The 17,016-nt window shown below is 51.1% G+C and overlaps 1 protein-coding gene across 2 annotated transcripts in view; it reads right to left on the bottom strand.

Annotated features, from left to right (window-relative positions):
- Window positions 1–17,016, bottom strand: part of JAG1 (jagged canonical Notch ligand 1) — a 36,211-nt gene that overhangs the window by 6,388 nt on the left and 12,807 nt on the right. The window contains exons 4-18 of one of the 2 annotated variants that reach the window (XM_059406532.1): window positions 14,170–14,424; window positions 12,274–12,334; window positions 7,952–8,082; window positions 7,528–7,647; window positions 6,961–7,074; window positions 5,446–5,559; window positions 4,742–4,855; window positions 4,283–4,329; window positions 3,767–3,940; window positions 3,200–3,350; window positions 2,232–2,396; window positions 1,649–1,762; window positions 979–1,092; window positions 753–866; window positions 494–610 (exon numbers count right to left, since the gene is read on the bottom strand). In XM_059406532.1, the coding sequence (XP_059262515.1) occupies window positions 494–610; window positions 753–866; window positions 979–1,092; window positions 1,649–1,762; window positions 2,232–2,396; window positions 3,200–3,350; window positions 3,767–3,940; window positions 4,283–4,329; window positions 4,742–4,855; window positions 5,446–5,559; window positions 6,961–7,074; window positions 7,528–7,647; window positions 7,952–8,082; window positions 12,274–12,334; window positions 14,170–14,424 (1,905 nt within the window). The remainder of the gene's footprint in view (window positions 1–493; window positions 611–752; window positions 867–978; window positions 1,093–1,648; window positions 1,763–2,231; window positions 2,397–3,199; window positions 3,351–3,766; window positions 3,941–4,282; window positions 4,330–4,741; window positions 4,856–5,445; window positions 5,560–6,960; window positions 7,075–7,527; window positions 7,648–7,951; window positions 8,083–12,273; window positions 12,335–14,169; window positions 14,425–17,016) is intronic. The other variant, XM_059406533.1, reaches the window with a different exon arrangement.

Here is a 17,016-nt window from a genome sequence, read left to right as displayed (position 1 = left end):
AGTAAAAAGACGACTTAACACCGAGGCCTTCATCCGGCAAAGCAGTTTAAAACCGTATGTAGAAACACCCCTTGTTTCCCTAAGACCTGTCTGATAGAGTCGTAGTTTACACCAGCAAAAGGCGCTGACGACCTCTGTTCAATTGGAACCAGGCCTGCGCCACAAGTTTGTTCCCTATGCCGTGGGACACCCCACAGGAAGAGGCCCCGCTCAGGGCGGGCAGGGGGCTGTGAGAAGGGAAGGAAGACAGGCTGCTGGTCAGACCCACGCTGGGAGCGCAGACACCATCTGTCTCCACTTATCTCCTCGGCGACTTTCTCATGCCCAGGTCAGGGCTGCAGTCCATCAAGTGCGTTAGAACAGACCCAGGTGAAGCAGAAGCAGACATCAAACAGCTCTGCTTCTGGTTTCCATCGCGAGTCCCTGAGGGTGTCAGGCTGTGCTCCTGCAGCCCTTACAGAGTTCAGGGCATGTGGGGCAGAGGGACACTCACTCTGAGTACAGATGGGCCCCTCCCAGCCTTCTTTGCAGACACACGTGAAGGAGTCCCCGTTGACCACACAGGTGCCCCCATTGTGGCAAGGGTTGGGCAGGCAGCTGCTGTTCCGGGCTACAAGACAAGAACAGACAGGACCACCCTCCTTGAGGCTCCACGGACAGTCCCAGGAGCCAAGAAGCAGACCTGCTGGGAGAACAGTCCTAGGTGTCAAGACAGCCACGCCCACTGCCAACCCCATGTGGGGCAGAGCTACCTATGTTGCACGTCGTCCCTTCCCAGCCTCCAGGGCACATGCACTTGAAAGCGTCCCCTTCATCATAGCAGGTGCCACCGTTGTTGCATGTGGCCTCGTCACACTGGCTGTCACCTGAAGGAGGGGGATCTCTGTGTGAGCCCCTGGCCAGCCCCCCCTCACAGAAGACAGGGAAGGCTGGAGGAGTTCCGGGGATGGAGGGGACCCCCCGCCAGCTACCGCTTACGTGAGTGGCAGGTCTTTCCTTTCCACCCATTTTTACAGTCACAGTAAAAGTCGTTGACAAGGTCACGACACGAGCCCCCATTGTGGCAGGGATTCTGGCTGCAGTCATTAATGTCTAGAATCAAAGAGGAGACACCCAGCTCAAGAAGTTTCCAGAACTGTTCACGGCCTGGAAGAACCGCACCCCTTCCTATGGCCACCTCCACCCGCTGGTTTCCACTCCGAGGTCCAAGACCAGCTGAGCAATCCCGGGACTTTACTCTTCACACTTTCACTCTTCAGCAGGAGGAAAGGAGCCCTCAGCTGGGTTACTCGTAACCCCACAAGGTGGCAAGACAGGGAGAGGCCTCTGTCGCTGCCACGGAAGTTAACGTCAGCACAGGCAGAAATTATAATCAAAACAGAAAGAGGATTACATTCCCTGCAAGCAGGGGTCTTTGTCCTAATGACAGTCTGCCTTTACAGCTCCTCGCAGAAGCTCCTCCCTGGGGCCTGTCATAGGCACTCACAAACACTAACAGGACACAGGCGATGCTATCCCAGGACAAGAACAGTTGGGGTCTCAGGGCCTCCTTCCCATGAAAAAGACAAGCCTCCTGTGAGGATTCCCCTGCCCACCCCCACACCGAGCATCCCAGAGCTGTCTGGCCCAGAAAAGACCACACACTCACTGGTTTCACAGTAGGCCCCCTCCCAGCCATCACTGCAGATGCACTTGTAGGAGTTGACCCCATCGATGCAAGTGCCACCATTTTTACAGGGGTTGCTCTCACAGTCGTTAATATCTGTGAAACGAAGACAAAAAGCTGGTGAGTAAAGGACACCCGACGCCATAGCCAGGCACTGGTCTCAGGACCACCTCCTGAGAAAATGAGGGGCCAGGGGCTATCTCCACATTCTCAACTCCATCAGGACCCTTTCTCGAGTTCAACAGGCTGTTCATCAGGCAGAAGACTCCAGAGGATGCCTTGTCTGTCTTAGTGCCTCAGAGACTAAGCTGCTTGGAGGGAGCTGGGAAAAAATTCCTACGGAAAAGCGGGACCACCCAAACTAGTCAGATTCCAGAACATAAGTGTGCTGAAGGGTCAGAGGCGTCAGTGAGCTCATAAATTAAACCTAACTTGGTCTCGGGCCCTGGGTTGACTGGGAAGCCTCGCTGGCCTCAACTGTAATGACTCAAGCTCAAATGCTCCCCGAGCTGGGCAGAGGCGGGGTGAGGGGGCACCCTGCCCCATCCCCCGAGAGGGGTCTTACTTTCATGGCAGTATGTTCCAGTGAAGCCTTTGTTACAGTCACAGGTGAATTTGCCTCCCGACTGACTCTTGCACTTCCCGTGGGGACCACAGACGTTCGAGGAAATATACCGCACCCCCTCAGGTGTGTCGTTGGAAGCCATGGCCACTGTGCAGCTGTCAATCACTAGAAGACAGACTCGGGATTAGATCACGGCCACGGACCCCCGAGAGACATGGCATTCCTAAGCTGAGGACCTACACCAAGCTTGCTTTCCTGGAGACAGGCACCCTTTGGTTCATGAGGGTAAGAAGTCAAGAGGCACCTTGGGGCTGAGACTCTGGCAGTGGGCCACGTCACACTGTGACAGGCAAAGTTGAAACTCCAGGCAGACAGAATTTTGTTTGTTTTTAAGGCATTTTCCCCTGAGGTGGCTAAGAAGCCTACATGTCTGTGGGCCCTCTCCTCCCTGTGACATCTCCTCAGCCTGGCAGAAGCTTGCTAAAGGAAGCTGGACAGCTTCATTTCCTATGTAATCATACATAAGCTAGCAGGAAGGACCAAAGAACCTGTAAAGCTGTGTCACCTACTATAACAGCCCCGAGACACGTGTGGCTATTTAGGTGAATTAAAATTAAGTAAAGTCCCCCTTTCTAGTTGTACCAGTCACACTCAAGGCTCCTGGGGCTACCATACCCGACAGTGCAGATAGCAGACATTTCCACAGCTGCAGAAAGTTCTGGCAGTGCTGCTTTGAGGGCCATCTCTGTGCTGCAAACCAGAACAGGTATGCTCGCCCCTGAGCTACCTGGGGACCTGGCTCTACTACCGGCGGAGCCTGAATAAACGGCTTCCACATGTTCTGGCTTCCCTAAGCAGTCAGGTTAGGGTCTCTCCATCTCATCTGAACGGCCTCTGAGAATATCAAGGGGCAGCGGCCAATGGGGCAAGAGGCAGCAGCCATCCAGGGCAGCAGGCAGGGGAGGTACCTTCGCAGGGAGTGGTGCGACAGTGGTCTTTAAGGTGGGAGCAGTTCTTGCCCTCGTAGTCCTCGGGACACTTGCAGAAATAGTCACTGGCACGGTTGTAGCAGTGGGCGCCGTTCTGGCAGGGATTGGGCTCGCAATAATCTACGTCCAGCTGCGGGGCCAGGAGCAGGGAAGGGGGAGAGGAAACGGAGCTGTGATTATAACTGCTCTGGGGCGGCAGGCGCTGGAATCAGACCCCTTCACCTCCTTCCATTAGGAGAACACCCTACATGATACAGTTATGTCCCAGAGACTGTGCAGGGATGCACGGGCAAAACAGGGCGGAGTGGGAGAGGTCAGGGGCACAAAGTCAAATCGACAGGCTGCTGACACTAGGAAGAAAACCACTCCTCGGTGTCCTTCTACCTGCAGTCACCTAGAAGTCCCTGGTCACTGGATGTTAACCGACTTCATGGCGACTCCAGAGTAAGAAGGGAAGGGGATAGGAGAGGGAGCAGAGGAGGGGGCAGCAAGAGGAGGGAGCCCTGCTGTAGAAACTTGGCATATGGAGGTTCTAGCATCGCTCACCTGACAGAGGTTTCCAGAGAAACCAGTGGGACACAGACACTGGAATCTGTTGATTTCATTCTGACAGTGACCCCCATTCAAACAGGGGTTGCTGGCGCATTCATCGACCTCCCTCTCACAGTGATCGCCTGCATAGCCAGGTGGACAGATACAGCGATAACCATTAACCAAATCCTGGAAGAGGAGAAGGAGGGGGGAGAAACACATGCTTTTTTCTCTGCACTCCACAAACAGGGCTGCGGCAGTCCTGCGTGACTGCCGCGGTTCCGCTGATCCGCGGAGATCGCTCAGTGCCCAGCCTCTCGAAATGTTTGAGAGGAATTTCTATGTGCAGGCCTTCGACATGGCTCCCAAGAGGCTGGGGTGGGTAACATGAGCCCAAGTGAAATGTCCAGAGAATCACTCTCCACCTGCATTTTTAAATCTCACAGGGACCAAGCTCTCCCAGGGTCACATACACCTTACAGATTCGTGTCAATCAGTAAGGTTTTCATCTTTAAGCTAAGATTTACGTACCCGACAGGAGGCGTCATTCTGACACTGGCCAAGGCAGTCATTAATATCTGAAAAATAAACAAGTCATCATATTAAAGAGGCAATTTCCATTGAAGTTGGGCTTAATTGAAAAGTGTTCTCTGCTCAGGACAGATAAAAGCCTCAAATCAGAGTTCCTGTATGCTTCCCCTGGCATAAGGTTATTACACTGGGTGGGAACCCTCCCTCATTCCTCCAGACTGAGCAAGTGAACTTCACATCATTGTTTGAGCCACCTTATCAGCACATGGCTGTTTTACCGGCTAAGGAGCCTGATAAAGTGCCAGGTTTTCCCTTCTGCACTGATCCCTCCCTCTCCAAAAATACTGCCTCTCCGAGGTTCTCCTTTTACCACACTTCGAGCTGGAGCGGACATACAGGCCTAGAAAGCCTTCAGTACCAAAGTTTCACAGAAATCAAAATTGAAACAAAGGTACTCACTTATGTCACAATTCTGACCCGTCCAGCCTGGGAGGCAATCACAGTAGTAGCTTGCGATCAGATTCTTACAGGATTTGGCATTTACACAAGGTTTGGCCTCGCATTCATTTGCATCTGAAAGAAATGTGGAGGGGCAGTGAGAAATGGAGATTTACCCCCAATTCCCCCGCCCCCAGCCCTATTGATAGTTTCTCTGAACCAGGAGACATTTTAATAACCTAGCTAAATCACAGATACTAGGTTCCCACTATTTGGAACAGCTGATCCCGCTCCCTAGCCATTACCCAATAAGGAATGCTAATTGATAACTTTCCGGCTGCTGGTTAACAACTGGCCTCCAATAGGAGAGCAGAAAGCCACCAGGCACTGCTGTGCTGAACTCAGTGCAGCCTAGTTGCTGGGATTTAAATGTGGCAGGAAGAATGCAGACAGCTCATTCCTCATGAGACCATCCCAGTTTGCAACGCAGCTGAACGCTCCTCAGACAGACGATTGACATGGTTCAAGGAATCTCATGACTTTCCCACAGGGCCTAAAAGAGCTAGGCCATTTGCATTCGAGTTCTCTCTCCCAGGCCCGGTGGACTCTTGACAATAAATTACTTTTTAACACGATGGTGTGCAAACCCACACCACTACCCACAGGCTCATCTTCCTCAACAGCCCGGCTCATCAAAGCCAACCCTGATGCAGGAATTTCCTTACCTAACTGGCACGTTTTGCCAGTCCACTGGGGTGGGCACACGCACTTGAATCCATTAACCAAGTCCTGGCAGGTGCCCCCGTGGGAACAGTTATTTGGAGAACAGTCATCAATGTCTGTTGGACAAAAGGGAAAAGGGCTGGCAATTTAATCTCCGTCCCTTTGACAATTAGATCATTTAATGCCAACCCTCACATGAGGAGCCTTCACTTAAGAGCCAGACACCTGCTCTAAGGGACTGCTGTGACGGTAAGGCCCGATTTTAGCTTTAAATCCTCCACTGCCCCAGTTCATTTAATCCCCAACCTAAGCAGCAGGGAAAGCCAGCTGGATCCCCAGAGCATCATCCCACTGGTAACATGGGACATCTAGCTCTGCCCACCTTTGATTTTTAAAGAAAAGTTTCAGCATGTCTCAAGGGTGGCTAAGAAAAGGCAAGGAAAAAGAAGTCTTCACTGGTAGAAAACTTCATTCTTATTAGCTCACAGAGCTTTCCCAAAATGACGCAGCTGGGGTCCCCACCCCCACTTCTGCCCGGGACTACAGTGGCCTCTTCCTTCATCCGCTGCCCACTTATGAAGGAGCAGGCTCGCTCTCTGAATCTGCTAATGGGTTCTTCACGTTCAGAAGACATGGGAATTCTCCTGCCCCATATCAAGAGGACACAGAGAGGGAGTGGGGGTAATGATCCATCCTGCAAGAGGCAGGCAGGGCCACAGGGCCAGCCCCGGTGGCCTGACCCCCAAACCCCCGTTCTTCACCAGGCTGTCAGGGTGCTGACAACAGTGGTTCTCGGGCCTGGTTGCACCTCAGAAACCCAGGTGCTTGTTTAAGAATGTGGACTCCTTAGGGGCGCCTGGGTGGCTCAGTGGATTAAGCTTCTGCCTTCAGCTCAGGTCATGATCTCAGGGTCCTGGGATCGAGCCCCGCATCGGGCTCTCTGCTTGGCAGGGAACCTGCTTCCCTCTCTCTCTCTGCCTGCTTCTCTGCCTACTCGTGATCTCTGTCTGTCAAATAAATAAATAAAATCTAAAAAAAAAAGAATGTGGACTCCTTGATCCCGAAGGCAAACTGGGAATACCACATCTACAGGGTCCAGTCCAGCCCCCTGGCGGTTCTCCCATGCAGCCAGGCCTTGCAGCCACAACAACTCTGCACTGTAGCTTCCTCTCTGGGGGCCCCCTACCCCCCATGACCAAATTCAAAGGTGACAGCTTCCCTGCAGGCAGCTTCTCCATGGCTGCAAGGAGAACTATGACTCGATTCAGAGAAGGCCGAGCTCCAGGGAGCACACAAGGACAGAGGTATCCACGCAGAAGTTTCCTCCAGGAACTAACTTAGGATGAGGATGCAGGGAGACTCCCGGTGTCAAGGCTAGAAGCCCAAGCCGGGCCCCTCCCACCAGGACAGACCCATCACAGAGACCTGACAATGAACCCAGCCCAGGTCCCAGCCCCCAACCCACGTATCTCAATACAGCGATCCTCAGGAAAAGACAGGCCAAAGCCCAGACTTACTTGTGGAACACGTGGGGCCCGTCCAGCCCGGAGAACACTCACACTCAAACCCCAGCGAGGTCTCCCTGCAGCTACCTCTATTGTGGCAGGGGTCAGACAGGCACGCGTGCTCCGCTGCAAAAACCAGGAGAGCAGTCAGCAAGGGACTCCCGCTTGGGGCCACCTCTGTCCTCTCCCTGCAGCCAAGTCCCACGCCTGGGCCACCAGCTCCAGCTCACTTCAGAAAAATGAAAGCAAGCATGTGCTGTATAACCCTGCTGAGTCTATGGGAGAAGGAAGGCCTCTCTCTCCCAAGTGTCTGCGGCCACATCCCAAGGCATTTCAGGGCTGGGGTCACCGTGCGGCAAACAGCCCCTCCATCCCCCATGCTAGGCAGCATCACCAGCTGGGAGACCCTTACGCTGCTTGCAGGAGGTCTCAAAGACCCACAGAACTGCTGGGATGACAAGACTTTGCTTCCAAGGCCGTTTTCATCCTTTAACAACTCCTTAAAGTGTGCTGTTATTTCTTAAGCTGAGTGTACCCGAAAATTAAATGAAGGGCTCTTGTGCCACCTGGACCACTTACCGATTTCACAGTTGGATCCCGAATAGCCCTCAGGGCACGAACACTGGTACTTGTCGGGACCCGTGTTGCTGCAGGTTCCCCCGTTGAGACAGGGCTGGCGGGTCCCGCAATAGTTGAGATCTGCCAGAGACCCGGGGAGGTCAGCGGCTCAGAGCGGGCCATACAGGCTGCTGAGCGGCCCTGTTTCTAGTGCTCCCCCCACCCACCCCCACCAGCCAGTCCTCTTTTGAAAAATAAAACCAGAAAAAAAAAAAAATCCCAAACCACAAGTTAAAGGCAAATTCTAAGAGATTCAGAATGAAAAGCCTCTACAAATAAAAATAAATCAAAGTAAAATCCCGAGTACAGCTGCCCCCACCCCTTCAGTTCGGCTGTGCCGCCACCATCCTGCCTCCCGCCCCGGTCCAGTCCCCTGGGAGTATACCTTTGTCGCAGAGCTGGCCACCCCAGTTGGTCTCACAGAGGCACTGCCAGGGCTCGTTACAGGTGCCATGGACGCAGCCAGGGTGTGGGATGCACTTGTCACAGTACAGGCCCTGCCAGCCATACTGGCACCTGGGGACAGACCGCGCACACATGCCCCCCTTTAGTCCTTAGAACATTCGGGGAAATCTGCGCTATTTAAATGCAAGGTTAAGAATAAGAAGTCCAGGCGTTTCCAGGGGCGCCTGGGTGGCTCAGTGGGTTCAAGCCTCTGCCTTTGGCTCAGGTCATGATCCCAGGGTCCTGGGATCAAGCCCCGCATCAGGCTCTCTGCTGATCTCTCTGCCTGCCTCTCAGCCTACTTGTGATCTGTCTCTCTCTGTTGCAAATAAATAAATAAAATATTTAAGAAAAAAAAAAAAAGAAGTCCAGCCACTTCCAGTCTTCCTTCTTTCTTTTCTCTTATTTATTTATTTATTCATTTTTGTGGTGATAGGACAGTCAGACTTGCAAGGTTTGTGCGGGGGCTCTGTCTAAACAAACATTTTTGGTGGTTGGGCTGAGGTCCTCTCCCAGGCGACTCGTGACAAAAGCAGGGCTGTCTGGGGAGAGGCCGGCGGGGGCTGCCCTCACAAAGCCACTCTCTTCTCAGGCTCACAGGGCTGGGCGAGGGTGGGGGCGTGGAATAAATCAGTTCGCCCGGTCAGCTACGGAGGCCACGGAAGGACTCTGGGGTGACAAGAGCCATGTGAAAGTCTTCGCAAAGGCGGCCCGTCAGGAGCGTTTCCACAGCAGCCCAGCTCTTTGTCTAAACAGCAAGTCACGACCCCAGTGTGCAAAAATGCAACAAGACACCCAGGGTGGCAGGAAGCCGCCTCCTGAGGCTTTAGGAAATCAAAGGGGGAGGGTATGGGGGGGGGTGCGCACCCTCCTCTGGCAAAGAGGCAGTACAGGTCTCGGAACCCACAGGAGAGTGAGGAAAGCCACAGCACTTGGAACCAATCCCATAGATAATTTATGACCGACTACCGGGGCTGCTCACACTAATTCATTTCATACTTATTTCTCACTTTAGGGAGGGAAGAAAAAGGTCAACCCAGTTTATCTAGTATTGGGAAACAGAGTCAAGTTTCCTTTATAAGCGCCTCATTAATCGTACTCTTTGGAGGCCAAATGGTGCCTTTGATCCCCCAACAAAAACACAAACATAAACCTTCACCTGAGGTGGGGGAGAGGGCAGGGTCTCAGCAGCCACCCTCCCCCCCCTCAAGTTTCAAGCCCTTGGAAACTTTAACCACCCTCTCAAAACTCAAGCTTTGACAAACAGGAGAAAGGAAAGCCTGGTGCCGGAGGGGGTGAGCGTGAAACAGGGATGGGCAGAGCACTTCTAGAACAGGACCTGGGAAAAGCCACAGTAAGAACTACCAGCGCCCTCCCCCACCCCGAGCCACTCAGTAATAACTCTGCAAAACAGGCACCCTCAAGAAGGGAAGGCTTTCCGTTTCCAGAGAGCCAGAGGCAGGCTAGCTAATCCTTATCATGGGAAAATTATAGGGATCCCACTAATAGCTAATCACCCACGGCCAAGAGTCAACTTAACCCCTGAGAACACTGACTAACCACTTCCTAACTTCCACAAACAAGCCATCCACACCCAACTCAAAGAACAACCAGAATGCGTGGTTTAAACTTAATCAGACGGAGGGTTCAGCTTTATGTAAAACAGAGCGGCAGTCTGAATGACTGTGATCATTCAGAGCAGTAAGAAAAAAAATAAATCCTGCAGTTTTTTTTAAACAGAGGGACACCTAGATAAGCGGGAGTGGGGGGAGGGGTTTCATTCAATAAAAGATTGATTAGCTTAGCTTGAAAGATATTAAGAGGGAGCTGATTTGGAAATAGCAGGATTCTTACTGTCTTTCTTACTCCCTTCCAAATTATGGATGGCTACACCTCTTCAATTTGCCTAATAAAAGCAAGAAGAGGCAGCTGAGGACCCAACCTCACCTCCTAATTAATGAGAGCTGGATCCCCAAGCATAAAGAAGAAACCACAAGAGGCCATGGATGACTTCAAAAGAAAACAAATAAAAATACTGACCCTAAAAGAGGCATCCACAAAGTTATCCCAGCTTAATAATATATGATTAAGGTTCTCATGAGAATTTGAAGTGACTTTCCTCCTACGATGATTCATCATTAAGTTTGATATTATTGGCAGGCTTGCAATAAAGCAAGCATGTGCACCCAGGAGAAGGAATCTAAGTCTACTTGGGAACGACAAAACCAATGAAGTTTTCTCATATGGGAATAGGGAAAAAAAAAAAAACAAAAACAAACAAACAATCAAAAACACCTCCTCTGTAATACATAATCCGTAAGACAGCTTACAGGTAACTCGCCATTCAACTATTTTGGGAGCGGGACACAACCTGAACTTCCTCAGCTAGAAGGTTCTGTTTTGATTTTCTTTCAAGGTAGGCAGAACAAGATGGGCTAGGAGACTATGCAAATGATGTGTGGGAAAATCACACCTTAAGTAAATAAGGGCACCGGTGCGTGTCTGGGCAGGGAGTGGGAGGGAAGACTTCGAAAGAGAAAGGGCTAAATTCTGGAAACAAAGCCTGTTGTTCCGGCTGGGAGTGCCCTCCCCTGTGCAGTGGCGAGCCCATTCTGATGACAGTAGCAGAAATCGCAGTCGGTCTCCACTGATACTCATCTGAGCGCGGAGCAGGCCCAGAGAGGCTAAGAGTGCTGCTGACCTGACTTTCTCTACAACATCCTTAATTAAGGAGGGTGAAGGCAGGTGGATTCCTGCTCGGACTTTTGACAGCAGTGCTGTCAATTACATGCTCCGCTTCCACCAATGGGGCGGAGGATGAGAACATCCCCCTCCCAACCCCATCCTTCCAGAAAATAAGCTTCTCTCTGAAGTGCAGGAAGACACAATTCCAGATCAACCTGGTTTCATTTTACTTCCTGCTGCCTTAGTTCTGACTTCAGTCAGGCCTCTGAGCTCAGTGCCCCGCTTCCCCTCCCCTGGCTGCATAGGAGAGCAACAGATGCGGTAGGAGAGCTGCCACAGAGGAAACCACCCCCGCTCCGACCCTCTGCTGAGAATTCTTCCTAAAGCTGCAGTCTACCAGATACACTGAGCAGCATGATCCTTTGGGGGGGCTCTCCAAGATTCAGATTCCTGGGCCAGACCCTGGCCCGGGATTCAGTGGGTGTGAGGTGGCACCCAGGAATCAGCATTTCAATACTTTCTCTGTTAATTCGGGAAATTACTGACATGGGCACTGAAGTTTGGGGCAGCAATGCCCAAAGTATGGTCCCACCAGCAAGAGTGGGGTCACAGGATGGTGGGGGGGGGGACCCTTGACAGAAAGGCAGAGACTGGGGCCCACCCAGACCTATGGGATCAGGCTCTGCATCTTAACAGCACCAGGAAACGGGAGTTTGAGATAACACTGGTTTAGACGGTTTCATAAGCCTCCCTTGGCTCAAACCAGGGGGGCTTCTACGGCAAAAGTGATAGGCCCCAAGGATCCTTTCAGTGGCCCCCTCAATCTGCTAATCCTTCAGCTCTGGGAGGAGGGAGAGTGAAGTGTGAGACTGTGTCAAAATGCCACAGCCACCAACACCATTTCCTGACACAAGCCTCTTCCCAAATTGGCATCATGTACATTTCAAGAAGGTTCCAAAAACTGTAATCACGAAGCAGTCGGGGTGGGTCTCGGTTTGGCTTCTGCATTGTCCGGGACCATAAAAGAACAGACTTCAAAGGCCAGCAGCAAAAGTCTACATTCATCAGGCTCAACTGACAAGATTCCAGCGCAGCCATTAACCTCTCAGCACCGGCCTGGCTCCCGCCTGCAAAGGGGCCAGGAGATTGTACTAATCCCATTCTAAAGAATGCTCCGCTGTCCCCTAGTGATGGGAAAAGTGGGGGAGGGCTGGGAGATGGGAAACCAGGCTGGGGGAGGAGACAGACTCCAAGAAACCCACATCCCTCCATCTCATCCATTAGCACTTTAAGAGGAAGATTATAAAAACGTGTTATCAATTTACAGAACAGTTAATACATGAAGTCACTGACTATGCCCAAAAGAGTTTTTTTTTTTTTTTCTTCTCTTCCAAGAGAGAAGTGTGCACATTCCACCAGACAGCTGGTATAATTTAATAAGCTTCGGATGTGCTTATTTGTTTTTTTTTTTTTTTAAAGCTTTCTTGTCCTCCTAAGAAAAAGAGGCGTATTCACAATAAATTCAGTCCCTCGCTGGCACTAAAAGATTAATATTTTTTAAAAAGTTTAGTCATTTACCTGCAGTCACCTGGGAGTTTGCAAGACCCATGCTTGAGACTACAGCCCTGTCGGCAAATAGCTGCAAAAAAACAAACGAAAAAAAAAACAGAAAACAAAAACAAACACAAAGATGAGTTAAGCACACTGTTTCTTGCACCACCACCGTCGAGAACGGCCTAGCACATGAAGCCTACAAAATCCACGACTCGAAGAGATCTCATGTCAAGTCCATTGTAAGGAGAGGAAGATGGGAGGTGCCCAAATAGCAAATCCAGCTTTAAACTTCAAGGCCATGCTAGCAGATCTTCAAAACATGATACTACTCAGGGACAAAACGCAGGCAAGTCGATGGGAGTGGGGGTCGGGTGGGAGGGGTCTTCATCCAGTCTCTCTCAACAATAGCTACCCTGCTCCCTGTCAATTCCCACCCTCTCCAAAAGAACAGGAGCCATGATCCTTCCTCATCTCAACCACTCTGTCCCATGAGGGCACATTCAGAGGAGTCACAGCCTCCTTAAGCCCCACCCCCCCACCCCCTGAAAGGCCTGATGGCTCAAACATCCCATGGGACTAACAAAGCCAATTGGGCTGGCTTCATCTGGCAGGCTAATCCGGGGGCCAGATCGGGTGGTACTTTTACAAAGTATCCTTGCAAAGCAATTCTGCCTCAGTTATAAAACAAATTTAAACACGTGGTAAAAAATACTAAACATGGTTTTTAAGTAGTTGTTACTGATTTTTAGAACACCAACTACTTTAAGTACATTTGCCAATTCTTTCATTTGGATCCCAGAAATGCCATCCTTTTAGAACTCTAGTGATTTAAGAAAAGCTCAGGAGACCTGCAAATTCCTCTTTGTCCTGCCTTTCAGTCACAATTCAAAAACTCCCTTTTTAATTTGAGTACATCCTGAAAGAATTTACCAAATTAGGTGAAAGAAGCAGAATGCAGTCATGTTCGTGAGGGCCTACCCTGGTCAACTAAAATTACCCATTTGCTATGAATTAGAAGGTTTGTAAAGGTACAAACCACAGATGATGATGTGAGCATCTGTGACTATGCAGTTAACTCCCTGAATCCCAGGAAGGGCTGGGACAGCCGAAAGTACATCTGCAAGCTTACATGGCTGTGATGGGTCTGAAAGCTCAGGTTCACCACTCTCCCCTGCCCCCTCAATGCCCCATGAAGCCTTGCCAAGAAGCCACCCTGAGCTCAGGGGTCATCATTTCCTACAAGATCACGAGTTGGGGCATGGAGCTAACCCTGTCCCATTTGGCATCTGTTTTGAGTCAGGTTTCTTAGAAGCAGAGCCTGAGACAGGGATCGGGGTACAGAAGGGAGCTGAAGGCAGCAGATGGGGCAGGGGAGAGAGCTGAGCAAGGGTCTCAGCTGGAGTCTGGCTTCAGCCTAATCCCAGGGGAACCCCTGGAGTGTGAACTGTAGCACAGGAGTGTGGGAGGGGCGCTGGCCTCTGTACCCCCATCCAGTCATTCATACACTGTGAGCTGGAAGGAAGAGGCATGGAGTGGCTGTTTGGCCAAGGCTAGTGCTCTAGAGAAGGAACAGCTGTGAGCTGTTAGCAGCTAGCACGGTGCGTGGAAGGGTGTGTGTGTGTGTGTGTGTGTGTGTGTGTGTGTATGTATGTATGTATGTATGTAGGGGGCACCAATAGCGTGTGTGTGTGTGTGTGTGTGTGTGTGTGTATGTATGTATGTATGTATGTATGTATGTATGTATGTAGGGGGCACCAATAGCATCTTTGGTCCTCAGGCCTAGAAAACAGCCCAAACACCAAACACTCCCCACAACCCGCAACCCGAGACAGACACTTGACTAGATGGGGAGAGAACGTGACTCCAATGGCGACAGCCACTCAGCAGTGATTATAACCCACCCAGCACAGGCCCACACACCTCTGTTACATTCTGGGCCCATCCAGCCCTCCATGCACGTTTTGTTGCCATTCTGGTCGCAGGCATAGTGTCCAAAGAAGTCATCTCGGGGTCGGCAGAACTTATTGCAGCCAAAGCCGTAGTAATAGTCGTCACAGGTGACACGGATCTGATATTCAAAGTGGGCAACCCCTGTGTTCTGCTTCAGCGTCTGCCACTGCCTGCTGGGGTTTATCATGCCCGAGTGCGAAGCCTTTTCAATAATGCTGTCAGGTTCTGGAAGCAAAAAGATAAATAAAAATCAAAAAGCAATGATTACGTTAACATTCACATCAAAGCCTTCTCCCCTGACCATTTTGCCTCTTTTTAATAATGGACACAAATGCACACCATGCAAAATGGAAACAGTACAAAAGGGCAGACAAAAAAAAAAAAAAAAAAAAAGGCAGACAAGTGCAAGGGCTGGCCCCCTCCCCAGAGGCAACGACCTTTTTACATCTATTTACCCTTTTTAACGGGTGTGTAGTATTTCCCCATCCCAGAATATGACGAAACACGTTTACTAGTTGCGATACTTATTTTGACCTTTTACAATTCAGCAGAGCCACACCGAACATCCCTGTACCCATCTGCCCGCGTGCATGGTTCTAGCAGTAAGAGACCTTCTAGAAACGGAAGCACACCCGATCCGCGTCCATCCCCAGCCAGCCCCAAACTACTGTGAGTGAAGCCCCGCCGGCCTGTCTTTCCACCTGAACAGGAAACTGGGTTTCCTGATGGCGATGCCAACATTGCACAGGTTATCCAACTTTCTGATCTCTGCCTGATAGGGAAAGCAGCAGCTCTTACTTTAATTGGCATTTAATTAAGGGATGGTGAGCACCCTTCCACGTGGTTACAAAGCCACCTGTAGCTGTTCCTGTGAACTGTGACCGGTTTCTCTCCTTTGCCAAGTGTTCTATTGCATCGTTGGCCATTTGCAAAAGCCCTTTACATATTATAGAAAGCACCTGGTTCCAGGTAAAGGTTAGCAAGCCTGCTCTTCTGGTTTTAGAGTCTTGGGTCTTGCTTTAGAAAGACTTGGTCTACCTTCCCAACTCTTTACTGGAAGCCAAGGGGTAGTTTTTAGGAAGAATGATAAACTTTGCTACTGTCAGCTGGCCCTTGTGCCACAGACTTGATACGTCTCACCTTTCAACCTTTGCCCAGAGGGCAGAGGAAGGAAAGTAACGCACCCCAGTTTAGAGACAGGTAGCTCGGGGGTTCTTCTGAGCCAAGTCATGCTCCTTCAAAGGTGCCTATTGAGAATGAACACACCCAGAGCTCGGGCAGCCAGCTCTCCCGAGGAGTAGGCAGTGGTCCTGCCCTGAGGTCCCTTGTCATCTAGTCTGAGAGAAGAGCCAGGTACAAACACAAACACAGATGCCCGGTGCCAGGAGTCCAGGGGAGGGATGTGAATAGAAGCGAGGCACGAAGTCAGAACCGCAGCCTGATCTGGGGTTTGTTTTCTTAAGCCTGCCAGCAGCAACCCTTTCCAGCCTCGTCAGGGGCGAGGCCTCCTCAGAGAGCCCATACTAGTACCTACTCACAACGTCTGTGGTTCTTACCCACCCACACCCCTGTTTTTCTAGGCCCAGGGCCTGCGCTCATTTACAAGGTCATGCAAAGCCAACAGGTGACCAGGGGAGGAGGAGCTCCTGAGGGGCTCCATCCACACGACTCCCAGCTTCGCCCCGGCGTTCACCCTCCGGCTTTAACTGTCGTGTGGGCAGGACAAGCCTTGAACAAGCCCACATACCTGCAGACTTACACCCCAGCACGCACAGAACCACTCACAGATAACGCTTTCCGAAGTAAGTTTTACAAATAAACACAGGCCAAAGAATGACAAAAATGTCCCTCCATTAACTGTGTGTTTGCTCTGCTGATTCAATTAAGAAGTGTAGCGAGCTATTACCATGTGATTACGAGATCTTAATAAAGGAGTTATTTAAACACATGGCTCACAGGCCTCCAGCATCTCTGGGGCAGGTAACAACAAACAACCCAGATGCGAGTCCAGGGCAATCCTCAAGGCACAGGCCAACTGGTTGTTCACCAGTACCAGTTCACTGGTAGTTCAGTAGGCTTTCCGCCTAGGTCTAGGAAACATGAAAACAATCGTTCTTGAAGCCTCCATGTGGCTAACAGGTCTGTAGAACTAACTTTGCAGCTGTGTGGCAGGCTTCTCCCAGCAGCCCAGAGGCAGGGAGTCAGGGGTGTGGGACATGCTCTCTGGCATCTGGGTCACAGAGATCATGTCTGCTGCCTGTTCTTCCAAGCTGCCGCCACCTGAATCGTACTTCCTGTCAGCTTGGGGCACAGAGGTGCATCTGGGCTGGGCTGGGGTGGGAGGGGGTAGTTCACTTGGGAATCCAGCTTGATGACTGGAAACAGAGGTTAGCAGACCCTCCTGTGATCTTCAGCTGTGTGAAGATGAAGCACAAAGGCCCCCACACCACAGCCTCGCAGGCCAAGGCGGATGGTAATGAGGTAAGTCAGAGCACAACCCCGGTGGCCGCACCGACCCACAAACCTAGGACGGGAGCATGGTCGAGGAAAACCTGGTCTGAGGAAGCTTATTTGTGTTGATGCATCTCCTGAGCCGTCCCACAAACAAACTGACACCATTTGCCCTAGGGGAGACTGAAAACTCTGTACCCTTATCTACTGCAACTCTGAAACAGAAGAAGAGAAATGATCGCAGAGACGAAGGCCAGGAGGCCAGCCTTAGACATACTCTAACACACGAACAGCACCTGGGCTTCACCTGGGCCAGCCCCTCTCTGCAGAGCCCATGTGAGAAGAACTTCTCCATCCTAACACTCA

The sequence above is a fragment of the Mustela nigripes genome, chromosome 7 (genome assembly GCF_022355385.1).
Source record: "Mustela nigripes isolate SB6536 chromosome 7, MUSNIG.SB6536, whole genome shotgun sequence".
Classification (NCBI taxonomy): domain Eukaryota; kingdom Metazoa; phylum Chordata; class Mammalia; order Carnivora; family Mustelidae; genus Mustela; species Mustela nigripes.
The sequence above is the reverse complement of the archived record's forward strand: the minus strand, read 5'-3'. Positions and strand labels throughout refer to the sequence as shown.